The sequence below is a fragment of the Tauraco erythrolophus genome, chromosome 25, assembly GCF_009769465.1.
Source record: "Tauraco erythrolophus isolate bTauEry1 chromosome 25, bTauEry1.pri, whole genome shotgun sequence".
Taxonomy (NCBI): Eukaryota; Metazoa; Chordata; class Aves; order Musophagiformes; family Musophagidae; genus Tauraco; species Tauraco erythrolophus.
Window position 1 is genome coordinate 5,229,622 of NC_141489.1, and position 17,719 is coordinate 5,247,340.

Consider the following 17,719-nt stretch of genomic DNA (forward strand, 5'->3'; position numbering starts at 1 on the left):
AGCCCGTGTGCGCAGCGGTGACGGTCGTACGGAAGGTGCTGAGGTGGAGAAAGGTAGAGATGGCCATGAAGTCGTGCGTGTGCTCGTCGAGAACAGTGTCCAGCCGTGGCTGCCATCCCACAAAGGGGCCGGAATCGGTCCTGCCGCGGCAGGTGACGACGTGGGGAGCAGCCAGACCCCTGTGCTGGGGGCTGAGGAGAGCGGAGCAGGAGCGAGGACGCCGCGGCGGCTCTGCGGTGACGCCGCCTCGGAGGCGGCTGGGCTGCCTCGCACGCTGGGTCCAGGAGGTTTAATTGCACCTTAGTCACTCAAACCGCAGGAAAGCTGGGATTTTCCGTGGCGTCTCCACGCCTGCCTTCCACCTCCAAGGGCATTCAAATTAGGGCCAAAAAAGCTCAAATGGTAGGGCTTGTTAAACCTTTTTGGCGTAAACTTCAAAAGGCTTGAGTTAAAAAGCAGGCTTTCGCACAGAGCGACTTCCACGCTGCCTGGGTCCGTGTCATGTTTTTAATGGACAAAGGGATTTCTGGATAACAGCAGTGCCACTCGGGCTGCGCTCGCACCGTCCCTTCCGCATCGTTACGCAGAAAAGCCTCTAAAGCTGTTGGTGAGGATGGATGAAGTGGAGACCTCTTACCCATCCCTGCCAAATCCAGCTCCCCCGCTGGGCTGGATGCGCAGGGAAGGCCGTGCTGGTTTTTGGGTGCTTTGGGACAGGTCTGTCCTCGCGGCATCGACACCGTGGGTCGGTCCTGAGCTGCCCTGGAACCGGGGTCGGGGCGTGGGGGGACAGGCAGGTTTTTGAGCCCTGCTCCTTATTCCCAACTGCTGCTGAGCTCAAGGTGCTGAGAAAATTGCTGCTTGGGGAGGGGAAAACCAAAAAAAGCTTGGTCAGAAAATCTCCTGTGGTTTTGGCTACGTGGCTGCAGCCAGGAGCGCCTGGCCATGCCCAGCACGAGCCCGGGTGCCAGCAGCACCTTCAGCAGCGCTTTGATGTAGAGGGAGATTTTTCTTTACCTTCCACATACTTAAACGCCCAGCGGGCTCGTCCCGGGTGGGTGGCACCGCCTGGGCACGGTGGCTTTGGGGACAGCCCTTTCCCGTGTCCCTGCTGCTGCCCCGGTGGTTCTCTGTCCCCTGGGTGCTGTGAGGGGCCAGTTGTGTCCGATGAAACGGGAAGATTTTGGGGGTTTTTGGAGATTTCCGCGTCGTGGGAAGGTGGCAGGCAGCCGGGTGGCGGTGGTGGCTTTTGGGACTAGCAGTGAGCTCGGTCGAAGTGATGAGCCAAACCCTGATGAGCGCAGTGCCAGGGTGACACCTTGCCCTGGTTTAGTGCCAGCAGCGTCACCCAGGGCGGGAGGTGATGCCCGGGGACCGCCCTGGAGCCCGGCAGCGCCGGGCTGGGCGGGTTTCGGCGGGGCCCGTGCCGCGGCGGAGCCGCCTTTGCGTGTCGCTACAGGTTGTGCGAAGCGCGGCGGGGCTGCGGCGGCCGGGGCTGCTCCCCCCGGGGCCGCCGCTGCTCCCGGCCCTGCGGGAACGGGCTGCCCCGAGTTCCAGTGCGGGGGGGTCCGAGCTGGGTGGTGCCGGTGGCTTTTCCCGGGAGCGTGGTCCGCGCGGCACCGGGGGGCGCGGGCACGGCGGGGTGTTGCTCAGAACCGGTCCCAGACCTTAAAATTCCGTCCCGGGCACTTCCGCACGCCGGTGCCTTCGGCCCGTTTGGCCCGGAATTGGATGAGGCACCCGCTGAGCGGCGGCGGGGGGGAGCCGGGGGCCGGCTGGGCTGCCGGTAACGGGGCCGGCGGAGGGAGGTTTTGAAGTTTCAATTTATTTTTTCAATATATTTTTCTTCGGTTTGTAATTTTCTTTTTCCCGTCGGGCTGCCCGGCCCGGGGCCGAGGGCTCCGTACGCTCCGCCCGGGCCGTGACCGAGCCGGCGGCACCGCGGGCGGCTCCTCCCGCCCGGGGACCCCCGCGGGGCGGGGCCAGCGAGGCGGGGGCGGGGCCTGGGCGGGGAGGGGCGGGGCCGCCGCCGTTCAGGGGAGCGCGGAGAGGCGTGGCCTGAGGGGCTGGGGGCGGGCCCTAGGGGGAGAGGGGCGGGGCTTCAGCCGCTGAGGGCGGTGGGGGCGTGGTTGGGGCGGCGGGGGGCGGGCCCTGGGCGGGTAGGGGCGGGGCTGCAGCCGCTCAGGGCGGCTCGGGGGGGCGTGGCCTGTGGGGCGGGGGGGGGGAGGGGGCGGTCCCACCCCTCCCCTTTCCCGCCGGCGCGCCAGGCGCACGTGGCGGCGCGGGGCGGGGCGGCGAGGGCGCGCACTGCGCCGCCGGGAGCGCGCGCGGCGGCGGGGCGGGGCGGGGCGAGGCGCGGCGCTGAGCGGCGGCGGCGGCGGAGCGGGCAGCGAGCGCGGGGCCGCGCCGGGGGCCGGGGCCGGGGCGGGCGGCGGGGCCCGCCGGTCGGCCGGCGCCATGGGCACGGTGCTGTCGCTGTCGCCGAGCTACCGGAAGGCCCCGCTGTTCGAGGAGGGGGCGGCCACGGTGGGGCACTACACGGCGGTGCAGAACAGCAAGAACGCGAAGGAGAAGGGCCTGAAGCGGCACTCGCTGATCTCGGTGCTGCCCTGGAAGCGCATCGCCGCCGTCTCCGCCAAGAAGAAGAGCTCCAAGAAGGTGCAGCCCAACGGCGGCTACCAGAGCAACGTGACCCACCTCAACAACGAGAACCTGAAGAAGTCGCTCTCCTGCGCCAACCTCGCCACCTTCGCCCCCCCGCCGCCCCCCGCCGCCGCCGCCGCCGCCCTCGCCTCGGCGCAGAAGGCGCCGCCGGCCGCGCCCGCCGCCGCCGCCGCTACCCCGCGCCGGGTCGTGGTGCAGGCGTCCACCAGCGAGCTGCTGCGCTGCCTGGGCGAGTTCCTCTGCCGCCGCTGCTACCGGCTGAAGCACCTCTCGCCCACCGACCCCGTCCTCTGGCTGCGCTCCGTGGACCGCTCGCTGCTGCTGCAGGGCTGGCAGGACCAGGGCTTCATCACGCCGGCCAACGTGGTCTTCCTCTACATGCTCTGCCGGGATGTCATCTCGGCCGAGGTGGCCACCGACCACGAACTGCAGGCAGTGCTGCTCACCTGCCTGTACCTCTCCTACTCCTACATGGGCAACGAGATCTCCTACCCGCTCAAGCCCTTCCTGGTGGAGAGCTGTAAGGAGGCCTTCTGGGACCGCTGCCTCTCCATCATCGACCTCATGAGCCCCAAGATGCTGCAGGTCAACGCCGACCCGCACTACTTCACCCAGGTCTTCGCCGACCTCAAGAAGGAAAGCGGCGCCGAGGAGAAGGGTCGGCTGCTCATCGGCCTCGACCGGTGAGCGCCCGCCCGCCTGGTCCCGCCGGGCACCGGGGATGCTCCCGGCCCCCCCCCCCCCGCCACCTCCGGACACGCTTCGCTCGGCCCGGCCCGGCTCCCAGCCGCTTCCCCGGGGAGGGGGGGGGGCTTTTCCAGGCGGGGAAAGGCGGGAGTTGCTGCCGCCTGGGGGGCAGGGGAGGGGGGGGCGGGGGGGAACACGGACGCACACGGGATGGAACGATCGTCCGCCGCCGGAGCGGAGCGCAGAGCCCCGGTTCCCCCCGCTCCGGGCCGCTGCTTTCCAGCCGTCGCCCCCTCCGCATCCTGCGGGCCCGGGGATGCTGCGGCTCCGCCACCGGATTGATTTCAGCAAATCGCGTGTGTGTGTAGGGGGATGAAACACCCCCCCCGAGCCGAGGGTGCCCCCCCGACACCCCCCGACCCCGCGGGTGGGGGAGCGGAGCAGAGCGGGGCTCCGCGGGCGGGCGGCGGCTGCAGCCCCGGGTGCGGGACCGGGCACCGCATCACCGAGACAAAGACCAGGTTGGGGGGGGGGCGGGGAAGGAGGAAAAACAAACGAAAAAAAAACCAACCCACGAAAAAAAAAAATGCTCTAAAGGCTCCACCGGAGGCGGCTGAACGGGGCCGATCGTGACTTACCGGCGCCGGAGCAGCCGGTAACGGGACAGAGACGCGGACACGGCCCGGGGACCCCCGGCCCTTCCCCCCCCCTTCCCTTCCCCGCCTCCTCCCTCCCCTTTATTTATTTTCTTTGAAGAGACTCGAATTTCCCGAGCGGGTCTGGGTTAAGGGAAATAACCGCTACTGTATCACGACATCAATGTGAAATGTCTTGTTCCCATCGTGCACTGATCATGAGTATTGTGTAAAGGATCTACTTGAGTGTGCAAGCAAGGAAAGAATCTACATGCTGCTATATGAATACTTTTAGAACAAAAAAAGGAAAAAAAAACGAAGAAAAAAAACCACAAAAAAAAGAAAAACAAACTACTAACCTAAGGGGGGGAGAGAACAAAAAAAAAAAAAGAAAAACCCTTCTTTATTCTTTCATTGTTGCTTTTACAGTGGTATTGCGCATGCAAACAGGAGCATTTTGTGTCTTCAACGATTAAAAAAAAAAAAGGAAAAAAACACACAAAAAAATATTAATTGAAAGAAAAACCTTAACGAGAGACGGCTGTAAAAATGACACCCATGCACAAAGACCCGACACCACCCCGATTCCGCAGTCTTGAGCTGGTGTTCCCTTATCAGGCCTGGGGACTGATAAGTTTATTTTGGGTTTTATTTTTATTTTTTTAATTATTTTATTTTTTTTCCTCCGTGTGCACCGTTCTAGTTTAGTTCTGGTCCATCGGGCGTTGAACTTGGAAACGAGAGGGAGAAATAACGTGCCATTTATTTTGATTTTTTGCAATTTTGGTTTTGATTTTTCACTTGAAGCTCTTCATCGCTGTACATTGGACCCCGCTAACGAGACATGTGTACGTTCGTTTTTTTAGTGCAATCTCTTCCGTAGCTCTTTGTTGACCAAATTGGTGGGTATTGTTAATTAATTTATATTTGTCTCATTTTGTATGTATGTGTATAGTGTGTTTGTAAGTATGTGTGGTTTATAACCTGACCGACTGTGTCATGGGGCTCAGTGTGCCTGTAATTTAATCCCCCTCCCCCTTATTTTTATTTATTTTTGTACTGTGCTGATTAAATAAAAATGCACTGACCATCCATTACACGGCAGCCGTTCGTGGCGGAGTCTTTTCTGCGCCTCCCCCAACCTCCGACACCCCCTTGGCCACGGTGGGAAATTGGATTTGCCGTGACGAACGCCGGGGTTTACCGCGGCCGCGGGGTTTAAGCACGTTCCGGGCACCGGGGTCACCCCTGCGCCGGGCACCGGCGCCGGCAGAGCGTCGGACCCGCCACGCGAGGGGCGGAAAACGGAGTTAGTGGGACGCCAAAACTCCACTCTCCATCCGTCCGTCCATCCATCCATCCATCCATCCATCCATCCATCCATCACGGGGATCATCTTCCCCGAGTCACCGCGCCGGTCGGAAACTGGCAACGCCATAGTGGGAGGCAACTAATTGTTGTGTTTTTTTAATTTAATTTTATTTTATTTATTTATTACAGTGAATTATGTAAACAAAACCCCAGGTCCGTTATAGTAGGGTGTTTTTTTTTTTTTTTCTGCTCTTTTACACATTAAAATATCAGCAATTTAAAAAAAAAAAAAAAGGTTCATTGCATTATCGCCTCAGGCTGAAAATCGAAATTCAATTTAGAAATAGTTAATTTATGGGAAAAAACAGGAATATATATATATTTTTTATATATTTATATATATATATAATTATATATAAAACCGGAGCAGGAACAGATAATATAGTTTATAGACACATTTCATCACATACAATATTGCCAGCTCGTAGCGTCGGAAATTTCCCAACCCTGCGATTTGTTGCCGCCCATCGTGATCCGATACGACCATTTCGTTGGAGGGACAGCGGATAAAAGTGCTGATTAACTCTCTGCCTACGGGTTAGTGTTACCGGGGGGGGGACACGACACGCCACACACGACACATTTGGACGAGGAGATGTAAAAAGCGGGAAGTGCAAATAGAAAGGCACCGCGGCGGTGGGGAATCTTCCTCCTGCTGCTTCTCCGGGAGGGTGCAAACAGGAGCCGGGGTGTCCCGCGGCGTCACCGTTGGCCTTGCTGGGATCATCCGAGGAGGCGGAGGGGCCTCGGTGGTCCCAAGCCGCTGCCGCCTGGGTGGGACGTCACCTCCAGGGTCCCACCGGCCGCAGCAGTGGGTGATGTGTGTTTGTCAGCGTCTGGAAGAGCTTCTTCCCCAGGATTTGGAGCGGACCCGATGCACAGAACCCTCCGGCACAGCTCGCCGGCTCCCAGAGCTGCTTACTGGGGAGCAAGTGCCGGTGGTTGGGATGCGGCGCCGGGATGCTGGTAGGGGCTGGGCCGAGGCCGGGGACCACATGTACGGGAAGGCTCCGGCGTGGGGCCTCCCCGGCAAAGACCACAGGAGGGATTTAGCTCATCCCACTAAAATCCAGCTCTGGAGCGGCTCTGTGCTCGAGGAACCCCTCACCGCGGGTCTCGGTGGTGGTGGCCGGGCACAGGGGCCGCGGTGGCCCATCCCGGCTCCCCATGTCCGCGGCACGGCTTCGGGGGCCTTTCGTTAACCGGGCGTCAGGCCAAGAGCCCTTCCAGGCTTTCCCATCCCTGATGACACACACGCTCCCTGTTCGCTGGGTTGGAGCCCGGCGGTCCCCGAGGTGGGGGGTCACTGTGCAGACACCCCCCTCCTCCCTGGAAATCCTGACCTGACCAGCAGCGCCAGGACTCCGTACGCGTAATCCCGACAGCCCCGCGCCGTCACGCGGCCTCCCCCCCCTCAAACCCACCGGAGCAGCCCCCGTGCAGTGGGAATAAAAGGCTCGTTAGTGGACACGGCCCTTCCGTGACCGCCGAGCTCGCGTTATCCGAGCCGGGCAGACACGTGCCGGGGAGACGCGCTGTCGCCGGACGAGCCGAGGAACGGCTCCCGCAGCCGGGAAGCGCCAGGAAAATGCTTTGAAGGGACCCTCCGGGATAGCCCTGTTCCTTGCAGGGGGGTTGGACTAGATGACCTTTGAAGGTCCCTTCCAGCCCTGACCATTCTATGATTCTATGATGTCCGCCGTCGGGGTCGCGCTGCTGCCGCGCGCCCGGCCGCGCTCGGAGGTTGTGGTCCATAGTGCAAAGCGAAGGAGCCGCGGCCTCGGCCCCTCCATCCAGGCTCCGCGTGGTTCTGGGATAACCCCCCGGCAGCCCTCCCTGAACCTCAGCGCCGGGACTATCACGAAGCCACGTGGAGCATCTAAAAAAATTCAACAAGGCCACTCGGTCCAAATGGGAACCCACCGGAATTTAGGTTATTGGAGAGGGTAATTAAGGCAAAAGCAATGCAGGATTACAAAAATTCAAAAAAATAAACCCGCTGCACTGTGAATCCCACTCTCCTTCTGCTGGTGGACCTGTCTCCAGCCACGGTGCCGTGATGGGTTAATGAGGTCCGGGCAGGGAAGCAGCAAGTCTAGAGGTGCGTGTCCATGTCCCGGCCCAGCTCGGTGCGTGTCGGCAGGGCTGGAAGAGCGCGGAGCAGCTCCCTGGCGTGGGACACCTGCCTTCCCTTCCACACCTGGCTCTGGTTCCGTCAGGATTCCGTCTTACCAGATCGGACTCCCTGAGCCAGGCATCTTTGGTTCCTCCCGTTGGAGGCTGCATAATATTGCAAAAAAAAAAGACACAAAAAAACCCCAAAACGCAGAAGGGAATAGTGGAGGGGGTTTAGGAATCGATGTGGGAAAAGGTGTAAGTACCGAGAAATGCTTTTTTTGGACTAATTCAGAAGCACTTTCCTGATATTCCGGCCTGGTTTTGAAGACGGACACAGGTCACCGGCTATTTCAAGCCTTCGTTGCGTGCGGTAGTCAAACCCTCTCCTGAAGGCGCCTTTGCCAAACCTCTGGCTTTAGGGAGAGTCCCGGCCGAGCAGCTCCAGACTCATCCCTCGGGAAGTCCAAGGCGCCGGGAGGGCGATCGAAGCCCCCGTCCGTCTTTCCTCCGCTCGCTCCCGCGCTCTCCGGGCTCGCCGCGCCAAGCGGAGGGAGGGGGGGGGACACGCTAATTCCCCGGCACGCAGAGGATGAAACCGGACCGATGTTTGGTGAAATCCGGTTGGGATTGGTTAATCTTGGTTTCCACGGAAACGGTGCATTTCCGCCCGTGGAGGCTGCACTGGACCGGGTTGGTGACGCTGACGTGCAGAGCGCGTTTCTCACTGCGGGGGAAAAAGGGGAGAGAAGAGTCAGGCGAGGGCACCCCTCGGATGGCCAGGATGGATCCCTCGGATGGCCAGGATGGATCCCTCGTTCCGCGCTGGGAGAGGGAAAGGGCTCCAAGTCACCAGTAGGGGCGTTCGATTTGAACTCGAAGGCAGACAGACAGACAGACAGACAGACAAACTGCGGTCAGCTGGCCCCTGGACTTCAGCAGAGTCACTGCAAACCCTCCCTCAGCTTTTTAACCCTTCAACGAAGCTTTGGTGCTAAAAATGATCCTCACCAGTGGAATCAGGAGTTTCTTTTGGCATGAACGTGTAGTGACAGGACACGGGGCAACGGCTTTAAACTGGAAGACGGTAGATTTAGACTGGATATTAGGAAGAAATTCTTCCCTCTGAGGGTGCTGAGGCACTGGACCAGGTTGCTCAGAGAAGCTGTGGCTGCCCCATCCCTGGAAGTGTTCCAGGCCAGGTTGGATGAGGCTTTGGGCAACCTGGTGTAGTGGAAGGTGTCCCTGCCCACAGCAGGGGGGCTGGAACTAGATGATCTTGAAGGTCCCTTCCAACCCAAACCGTTCTGGGATTCTGCCCCCCCCCCACTCCCCAAATTAGATTTCCCTTGGCTGGTTGGGTCACTGCCAGCGGGGGACATCAGGACAGCATGGCCAGATTGCTGCCCATCTCTGCCCCAGCTGAGACAGGGATGGCCGGGAAGGACGTCTCCCTTGGCTAAAGGCCAGAAAAGCCACGATTTCATCTCACAAATAACTTTCTGCTCCCTCAGGCTGGCGATGGAGACGAGATGCAGCCGTGCTGCTGCACCAGCTCCAGCCCTTTGGACCAGCACCGTGAGGCAGCAGACTGAGTCAGGAGGAGAAGCACCTGCAGCAGATCCGTCCCCATCTGGGCCACCAGCAGCCTGGGAAAGTGGGAAGAGATACTCAGGGACTTGGCCTTTGGGAAATCTCTCCCGCAATCTCACCCACACTTCAAATTCCTGCATTTCCAGCATTTCCTAGTACAATATCGAGTGGTTTGAAGACTCGGCGGCATCAACCCCACCGCCTCCCTCGATGCTCTGAACACCCCGAGGTGGACGTGCCGCGTTTCTATTTCGCAGCGTTTCCCTCCCAGACCCGAGGTCTTGCCTCGCTTTCCTTGGTACATTATTTTCACCCACGCAGCCCATTGTTTTTCCCTTTTTTGAGACCGTTTGAGCCCCGTCACAGCCCGTAAGCGACATAACGAAGGCACTTTGGCCAACGGGGCGGAGGCAGAGCAGCAGCGCGCCGAGCCCGCACGTTGTCCCAGGTATTTAATACTGATTTACTCTCGCCTCGGTGACTCGGGGCGCAAATCCCCGCTTAGTTTGCTATTTTTACCGTGTCTTAGCAGAAGGAGCCGCAGACGCAGAGGAGCCTCTCGGAGATTCCGGCCGTCACGTGCTGGGACGGCGGGTTTAGCATCAAGCGCCTGTAACGCGGATCAGCCCAACGACTTTCCTTCTCCTCTCCCACAGCCCTCGTCAAATTATCGGTGAGAAGACAGAGGGGCTGGCGCTGTCAATAGTCAAGCGCCGTTGACCTTTTGCACGGGGATAAGGAGCTCGAACCAAGCAAGAGGAATGTCATTAACCTGAATTTTGACCACATGCAGGAGGGTGTGGAAATTAGGTGGATGGGGGGATTAAGTGCACCCGCAGCAAGACTGCTGATGACACCGAGCTGTGTGGTGGTGTGGACGCACCAGAGGGAAGGGATGCCATCCAGAGGGACCTGGACAGGCTGGAGAGGTGGGGCTGCGAGAACCTAATGAAGTTCAACAAGGCCAAGTGCAAGGTCCTGCACGTGGGTCGGGGCAATCCCAAGCACAAGGACAGGCTGGGAGGAGAATGGATTGAGAGCAGCCCTGAGGAGAAGGACTTGGGAGTGCTGGTGGATGAGAAGCTCACCATGAGCCAGCACCGTGCGCTGGCAGCCCAGAAAGCCAACCGTGTCCTGGGCTGCATCCAGAGCAGCATGGGCAGCAGGGCGAGGGAGGGGATTCTGCCCCTCTGCTCTGCTCTCCTGAGACCCCCCTGCAGTGCTGCGTTCAGCTCTGGGGGCCCCAGCATCAGAAGGACATGGAGCTGTTGGAGCAGGTCCAGAGGAGGCCACCAAGATGATGCGAGGGCTGGAGCACCTCTGCTATGGAGACAGGCTGAGAGAGTTGGGGCTGTTCAGCCTGGAGAAGAGAAAGCTCCAGGGAGACCTTCCAGCACCTTCCAGTGCCTAAAGGGGCTCCAGGAAAGCTGGAGAGGGGCTTTGGACAAGGGCGTGTAGTGACAGGACACGGGGCAATGGATTTAAACTGACAGAGGGGAGATTTTCAGGAGATCTAAGGAAGAAATTCTTCCCTCTGAGGGTGCTGAGGCACATGGACAGGGACACCTTCCACTACACCAGGTTGCCCAAAGCCCCATCCAACCCAGCCTTGAACGCTTCCAGGGATGGGGCAGCCACAGCTTCTCTGAGCAACCTGCTCCAACAGCTCCATGTCCTTCTTGGATCTCCTGGTCTATGCTGATTGTGAGGGCAGGGGCTTCTCTTTGCTCTCTGGATTTCACGGCCCAGTGAACTCTGCGGCACTGGGTGACTTCTCCTCCATCATCTGCTCCAAACCACCATCGCATGCCAACTGCCTTAACCTGCTCACTTCGCTCATCGCCTGTTCGTTAAGAGTCGTTAACGGCTAACAGCTCTGGGTGTGAGCACATGCGTGTGCAAAGCACCGCGAACATCGCACGAACGGCATCCGGGATTGAGAGCGGCGTTCGAAACACCGCACGAGCCGATGAGACACCGGGGCAAACGCTGGCAAAAGGGAAACGAGAGGAGAAGGGATGACTCCGAGTGGCAGCAGACTACTGGCCCATGAAAGATTAGAGTTTTGACTGAGCATTTAATCCAGGACCTCAGGGAAAACACAAGCCAAGTAGCGCGTAAATGGCCACAGACATCTGTCAGCGCTGCTGATAACGCAAAAGCATCTATGATGTTGCCTCTAAGTGGTGGGAAGCAAAACGGGGAAGGGAAAAAGTGGAGAAGGATCAGAGGGAGCTTCTGCAAAGACAGCGGTGTAAGGGTCTTTGCTAAATAAATGTGTTGGTAAATAAATGTTAAACAGTCGAGATGCTCCAGAGCAAACCCAGGTGACCTGGAATGCTTCGCAAGGAGCTGTAAAGGCGTGAAAATCCAGCAAAACACTCGCCAGTGAGATATTCTCCATTTGCAGCTGTGAGCTCCGTCGGGAAGGATGGCGGGCTGCGGAGAGCCGGGCCCGCGCTCTCAGGGACAGCGGTACCCGACTGCGGGCTGGGGTGCTCCAGAGGTGCAGCCCCATCGTCCACAGGGTTGGGAAGATGGGAGGAATGGGCAGTTTAAGCAGATTTTTGTTAAATGGGGTCTTTAAATGAGGTGCTGCCTGCCTGTGGATGGAGCTAACGCAATCACGGAGCAGGGAGTAAGTTCATGGAATCATCGAATGGTTTGGGTTGGAAGGGACCTCAAAGACCATCCAGTTCCTACCCCCCTGCCATGGGCAGGGACACCTTCCACTACACCAGGTTGCCCAAAGCCTCATCCAGCCTGGCCTTGAACACTTCCAGGGATGGGGCAGCCACAGCTTCTGTGGGCAACCTGTGCCAGTGCCTCACCACCCTCAGAGGGAAGAATTTCTTCCTTAGATCTCATGGAAATCTCTCCTCTTCCAGTTCAAAGCCATTGCCCCTTGTTCCACCGCTACACGTCCTTGTCCAAAGCCCCTCTCCAGCTTCCTAAAGTTCTTTTTAGGAAGCAAAATTTGGTAGAAGACGGTAAAGCCGAATACAATAAAGTGCCTGATTTTCCCAACAACAAACCAGAGGGATTTCAATGGATGTGATCCAGCGGGAAACGAGGGCTCAGCGGTAATAAACCGAACGGGATGTGTTCCAGTGGGGACTTTATGAAACGATCAAAGCTTTCCAGATTTTAGATCAAGGCCCTTTCTGGAAAGGCAGGCATCGCTGCCGACTGCTTGGTTAAGACGTCAAGAGAAGCCACAGCTGCAAACAAGATGTTGGGAAGCATCAGGAGCAGGATGGAGAGTACCAAAAAAAAATGGTAACACCTTATCTAAGTCCGCGGGGCGGTCCCATCTGGACACCGGCTGCAGCCTTTGAGGGGTTCAGCGATGACAACAAATGAAAATAAAAAGGCTGACAGATGAGGGGAGGCTATAAAAAAGAAACCAAAAAGGCAGCAGCTCTATTCTGCAGCAAGAAAAGACGTTAAGAAGGGGAGAGAGAAACTAGAGAGCCCTAAAAAAAAAAAAAAAGCAGCTTTCAGGACTCTGCTGCCTAACGACTGCCAAGGAGACAACCAGTAATACCGAGAATTTCCTGGTGGGTTACAAGGGTTTTCCAGGCCACGTGTGATCTGGCGGCCGTGGCTCGCTCCGGGCTGCGGCACTTGCGGCTACCGGGTGGCATCGAGGTGAGAAAAACGGAGCAGGGTGTGAAACGGCCTCGGCCATGACATGGGTAATAAACATTTACGTATCTGAGGGGCAGCAGGTGCCGGGTTTTTGGGGCAGATAAGTGTGTTCTGCGGGAGGGTTTCACGCCGGCTGGCGGCGCCGGCCGCGGGTCTGCCAGGGGAGGGATGGGGCATCTATCTCGTCTGAGCACTCCGGGTTTTCTGCAACTTGCAGGACAACGATACGGGGGATATCAGGGCTCAGAGGGAAAGCTACAGCTCTCACCGTGAAAATTAACCCCGCAACGGCTTAAACAGAGACAAAATTTGGACTGTTTAGTTTTTCAACAAGCACCAAACCTGCCCTGAAACCTCGTGTGTTTGTACCACCCCGGCTGGAGCCTCTCGGCTTCGAGCGAGGAGCGCGGCACGGCGCCGGGAGAGCCGCTCCGTGCGCAGGACCGGCGCGGTCCCTGGTCCACAGTCCACGGTCCGTGTCATCGGCTGCCACCAGCGCCGTGCCCGGGGAGCCACGGCACGAGGGGTGTCACGAGTAAATCATCTGGGGTGGATATTTCATTCCAGGGAGGGAGACGTCCTGCTGCAGGAGCTCAGAGCCCGCGGGCTGCCGGCGCTCCGGCACGCTTCATCTTCTCCGCTCTGCCGTTTCCTCTCGGGAGGGCCGTAACATTTGAAGTGTGCTCAGCTTCAAAGCACCGGGTCCCACCTCCAGAAGAGATTTACACACTTGGAGCATAAATTCCCCTAAGTAAGACTTGGATGGTTTTGACAGCGTCACCCCTGTGACTCCTCAGCACGTTTCATCCATCAGAGGGAGAAACACCTTTTCCCATCCGGCTCTTATTAAAACACCCTGGCTCACGGAGCTCCAGGAGGTTACAAGCAATGATTTACTAGCTTGTGTACCCGAGACAATAATATAACACCCTCTTTGCCTCCTCGTGCTGGCTGCTGGGCTGTATTAGCACCACCAAAGGCAATCTTCCTCCATCCAAAGGTCCATTTTCAGCGCAGCCCTGAAGCTGCAGCGGGCAGCACTCTCCATCCCATGGGTTTGGTTACCACCCTCGAGAAGTCCAGAGTGAGGAGATCAACTGGGACCCATTTTCAGGTGCAAATCATTCCTCTCTGCTCGTAACTCAAGAGCAGGCGGCTCGATGGGGGATGAACACGCGCGGGAGGTCGCCCGCCATTCATGCCACGCGTGCTGTGTTACCCGCACGCGCACCCAAGGGACCAACGACATCCTGAACCGCGACGGGGTTTTCGAAACTCCACCTTGCGAAACCCTCTCTGAGGTCTCACGCGGCGGAAGCACGAGACAAACAGGATGTTCTCTCAAACTGCTCCTTACTTTTTAGAGCCGCAGGGTCGTTGGTGGCATAGAGCTCTTCCGTACCAGGTGTTCTTGGCGGAGGTTGGACACTAAGATGGAGCAAAGCTATGGAGGAGAGAGACTACCAAGGAGAGGTGGTGGATGCTCCATCCCTGGAGACATTCAAGGCCAGGTTGGACGAGGCCCTGAGCAACCTGATCTAGTTGGAGATATCCCTGTTCCTTGCAGGGGGGTTGGACTAGATGACCTTTGAAGGTCCCTTCCAGCTCTAACCATTCTATGATTCTATGATTCTATGAATAAAGGCGCTCTCGAGTCAGGATCGAAAGGCAGATTTCCATAGTGGAAGGTCAGAACAAGTCCTCCAGGCATTTTAATGCCAAGAAAGGTCAGCTGAGTTAAACGCGGCTCTGACAGGTCCTTTCTCACTGTGTGATTTTTTCCAAATTATCTGCAGTCGAGGGACACTTGATACTGTGAATTTTTTTCCAGCTTTCGAAACCAGCAAACATTTACCACTTATTTCTAAGAGAGCTCTGTACCTTGTAGTCTACACTCGGGCAAATCACCGCAGAAGCTGGAAGAAGGGGCTTTTCAAAAGCGATATTTTTAGTCTGCAAGAGAAGGACCAGGCTACAAACTGCAACCCCACGGTGTTCCCCTGAAAACTCAACCGCTCCACTTAAAAAGCAGCTTTCGATCCTTTCTGGCTCAGCCATGCCCAAGTGTCGCTCTTCTCCGCGGCTCACGCTGGCATCTGTTTACCAGTGCCAACCGCAGAGCCGCTCGCCTTCGGTTTGGGAACCGTGGGGCACCGCGGGTTACGCCGGCACCGCGGGTTACGTCAAACTCTATTTTTGCCCTTTTCATGAGAAACAACATTTCTTAACACCTGTATATGCCCAGCGAGAAGCGCTGCATACGGCTCGAGGGAAGGCAAAAGCAAAGTCAGTTATTAATACTCCGGTCTGCCGGCGTCCGGCCGGTGCACCAAGACGGTTCCTTTTATTCATGTCTGAACCATAAAAGCCACTTTCCTCAGAAGACAGCAGCTGCCACAACACTGATGGGCTTTTTTTCCATGATGTGCCTGCGGTAGATCCAGGTCTCTTCCTTCCCCTCTCGCTGAGGTGTAAACCTAATCCGATAAACATTTGGCTCTCGCGTTCATCAAATGCATTTTTTCCTACTCGAACCCAAGGTCATGCGGTCCCAGAGCAGCGCCGGCGCATTGCGCCTCGTTCTTCATTTATTTAGGAACTGGGGCATTTTGTGCAGCCGTCCTCACCAGCCAGAGAGCGTTTTCCAGAAAGTCAGCGAGCTGTAAAATATTTCTGTCTCTTCCAACGAAACCATTTGGTTGGCGTGGGCAAAGGAGGATCCCCAGGGTGATGGGGCAGGGGCTGCTCCTCCCCTCTCCAGGGCTGTTCTTCTTCATCGGGAACTTGGGGTAACAGCAGGATTCCAATAAAATATCTAAGCAGTGAAAAAGCAGGTTAATAGGGGTCAGGTCCCAGTCATACAGCTCCCCCACCCATGGGGACAGCTCGTATTGTCATCGAACCACAGGAGCACACGGGAAGGCTGCTCAGACATCACCCCGGAGCCTTCTCTTCTCCAGGCTGAACAGCCCCAACTCTCTCAGCCTGTCTCCATAGCAGAGGTGCTCCAGCCCTCGGAGCATCTTGGTGGCCTCCTCTGGACCCACTCCGAGAGCTCCATGTCCTTCTTGTGTTGGGGGCCTCAGAGCTGAAGGCAGCTTTTTTGTGTATATTTTTTTGTGGGAAAGCCCCAAAAAGTGGTTTTGAGACATCACTTTGCAAGCATGCTGTGGCATGTGCCCTAACACCCCCTTTCCTCCATCCCTGGGAAATTTGCCTTCCAGTATCTAACGGGGCTACAGGAAAGCTGGAGAGGGGCTTTGGACAAGGGCGTGGAGTGACAGGACACGGGGCAATGGCTTTGAACTGAAAGAGGGGAGATTTTGATGGGATCTAAGGATGAAATTCTTCCCTCTGAGGGTGCTGAGGCACTGGAGCAGGTTGCCCAGAGAAGCTGTGGCTGCCCCATCCCTGGAAGTGTTCAAGGCCAGGTTGGATGGGGCTTTGAGCAACCTGGTGTAGTGGAGGGTGTCCTTGCCCATGGCAGGGGGGTTGGAACTGGATGGTCTTGAAGGTTCCTTCCCACCCAACCCATTCCATGAGTCTATGATTTACTGAGCAGCGATAAGCGACCGTGCGGAGGGAAGGGAAAGGATGGGGGGAGTTGGGGGTGAGACACGTGGGGTTTGTGGTACATGTGGAGGTGGGAGCGGGGTGGCAGGAAGGAAGACACCGGCCTCGCTTCCATCCTCTCAAACCCCCGTGAGGTTTCGGCACTAACACGAGAAGAGAATCATCATCCGGGGCTGCCCTGGCAGCATCTGCACGGAGCGGAAACCACTTCTGGCACCGAATTATGAAACGAGTGATCTCGTTAGGGAAGAAACAATTTCTACGGCTGAGTAACATCCTCCCCCCGCCCACCCACGTGGCTCTGGGGTGCTTTGTGGGTCAGTTCCCACCCTACTTGGTTTTGGAGAAACGGAGGAATTTAGTGTCCGAGGCCGATGGATACACGTTACGGTCCGGCACCGCATGCCGCCGGCCTTCCTCTCCCAAACTGACCCAGTTCTACACATCACCAGCCTTCCCGGGCTGCAGCACTGATACATGAACTACAGCTTCTGCTGAAGCCTCCAATTAGTCATATTTTCCCAGCTATTCTGAGTCCTGGCAAAGCTTTTGAGAGCCAACTCTCATCCGGCTTTCTGCTTTAGCAGGAGCAAACGTGGCCGCGGGACGCTGGAGTGTTACATATTTTATAAAAACCACTAGGGCAGAAATACAACTCAAAGTCCTTGGCTGGAGACAGGGAACGAGCGGAGCATCGGCTCCTTCACGGGGTTATGCCAAGAATCCCGCATCACAAATGCGGCAGCACATCAATAAAATACGACCACTTAGGAAGATGAGCGCAGATCCGCTTCCCGGCTGGGACATCGCGGATCTCGATTCCCGGGCAGCTCGAGAAGCAGCCAAAATCTTTCCGTACGTTTTCTTTTGGGCTCCGGAGCTCACCCTCAGCAGCCCGTGGGCTGAATTCGCCGGACTCGGATTTGTCGGGGCGTACGCTGCCCACGTTCGCGATGTCCCTTCCCGAAGGACGCGCTCGGCCTGGGTAGCAGATGCCGATAAAATTCTGCTGCTTGAATTTTGGAAGTTTAAGGAAGGAAAAAATTTTGGAATATAAAATACTTCAAAGGGAACCCGGCACGTTTCAGACATCTGGGATGTATTTATTCAAGTCCTGCAGGAACGTGAGGTGCAGGGAGCTGATGCTAAGGACGCTAAGGATGGGATTATTCAGCTCTCTTTACCACTCGAATTTACAAGGGGGCAACGATTTTGTAGGATCCAACTGGTTGAAACAGCTGCCAGGCACGTTACGTTGGAGAACGACGCCACGGCAAAGCGCTGCTGTTGCCGCGCCGTTTCCCCTCGATACAAACCCACAGTCATCCCGACGGATGGGCAACTCCGTTTTCCCCCCGCTTACGTGCAGGGCTGTGAATTTTTTTAGAGCCTGGCAGAGATCCGAAGTCACAAAACGGGGGAAGCTGCCA

The 17,719-nt window shown here is 57.4% G+C and overlaps 2 protein-coding genes across 3 annotated transcripts in view; one reads left to right on the forward strand and one right to left on the reverse strand.

The window, feature by feature from the left end:
- Positions 1-2,457: 2,457 nt before the first annotated feature.
- Positions 2,458-3,351, forward strand: CDK5R1 (cyclin dependent kinase 5 regulatory subunit 1). Its single transcript, XM_086626590.1, has one exon. It carries the CDS (start codon positions 2,458-2,460, stop codon positions 3,349-3,351), a length of 894 nt encoding a protein of 297 aa, XP_086482716.1.
- A 4,691-nt stretch (positions 3,352-8,042) lies between these two features.
- The window catches only part of MYO1D (myosin ID), a 171,542-nt gene continuing 161,865 nt past the window's right edge, over positions 8,043-17,719 (reverse strand). Inside the window, exon 22 of one of the 2 annotated variants that reach the window (XM_086626387.1) lies at positions 8,043-8,199. In XM_086626387.1, coding sequence (XP_086482513.1) covers positions 8,043-8,199 — 157 coding nt within the window. The remainder of the gene's footprint in view (positions 8,200-17,719) is intronic. The other variant, XM_086626388.1, reaches the window with a different exon arrangement.

Excerpts from the sequence above, each read along its gene's own strand:
- CDK5R1 (XM_086626590.1), top strand. The coding sequence starts at position 2,458 with ATGGGCACGGTGCTGTCGCTGTCGCCGAGCTACCGGAAGGCCCCGCTG.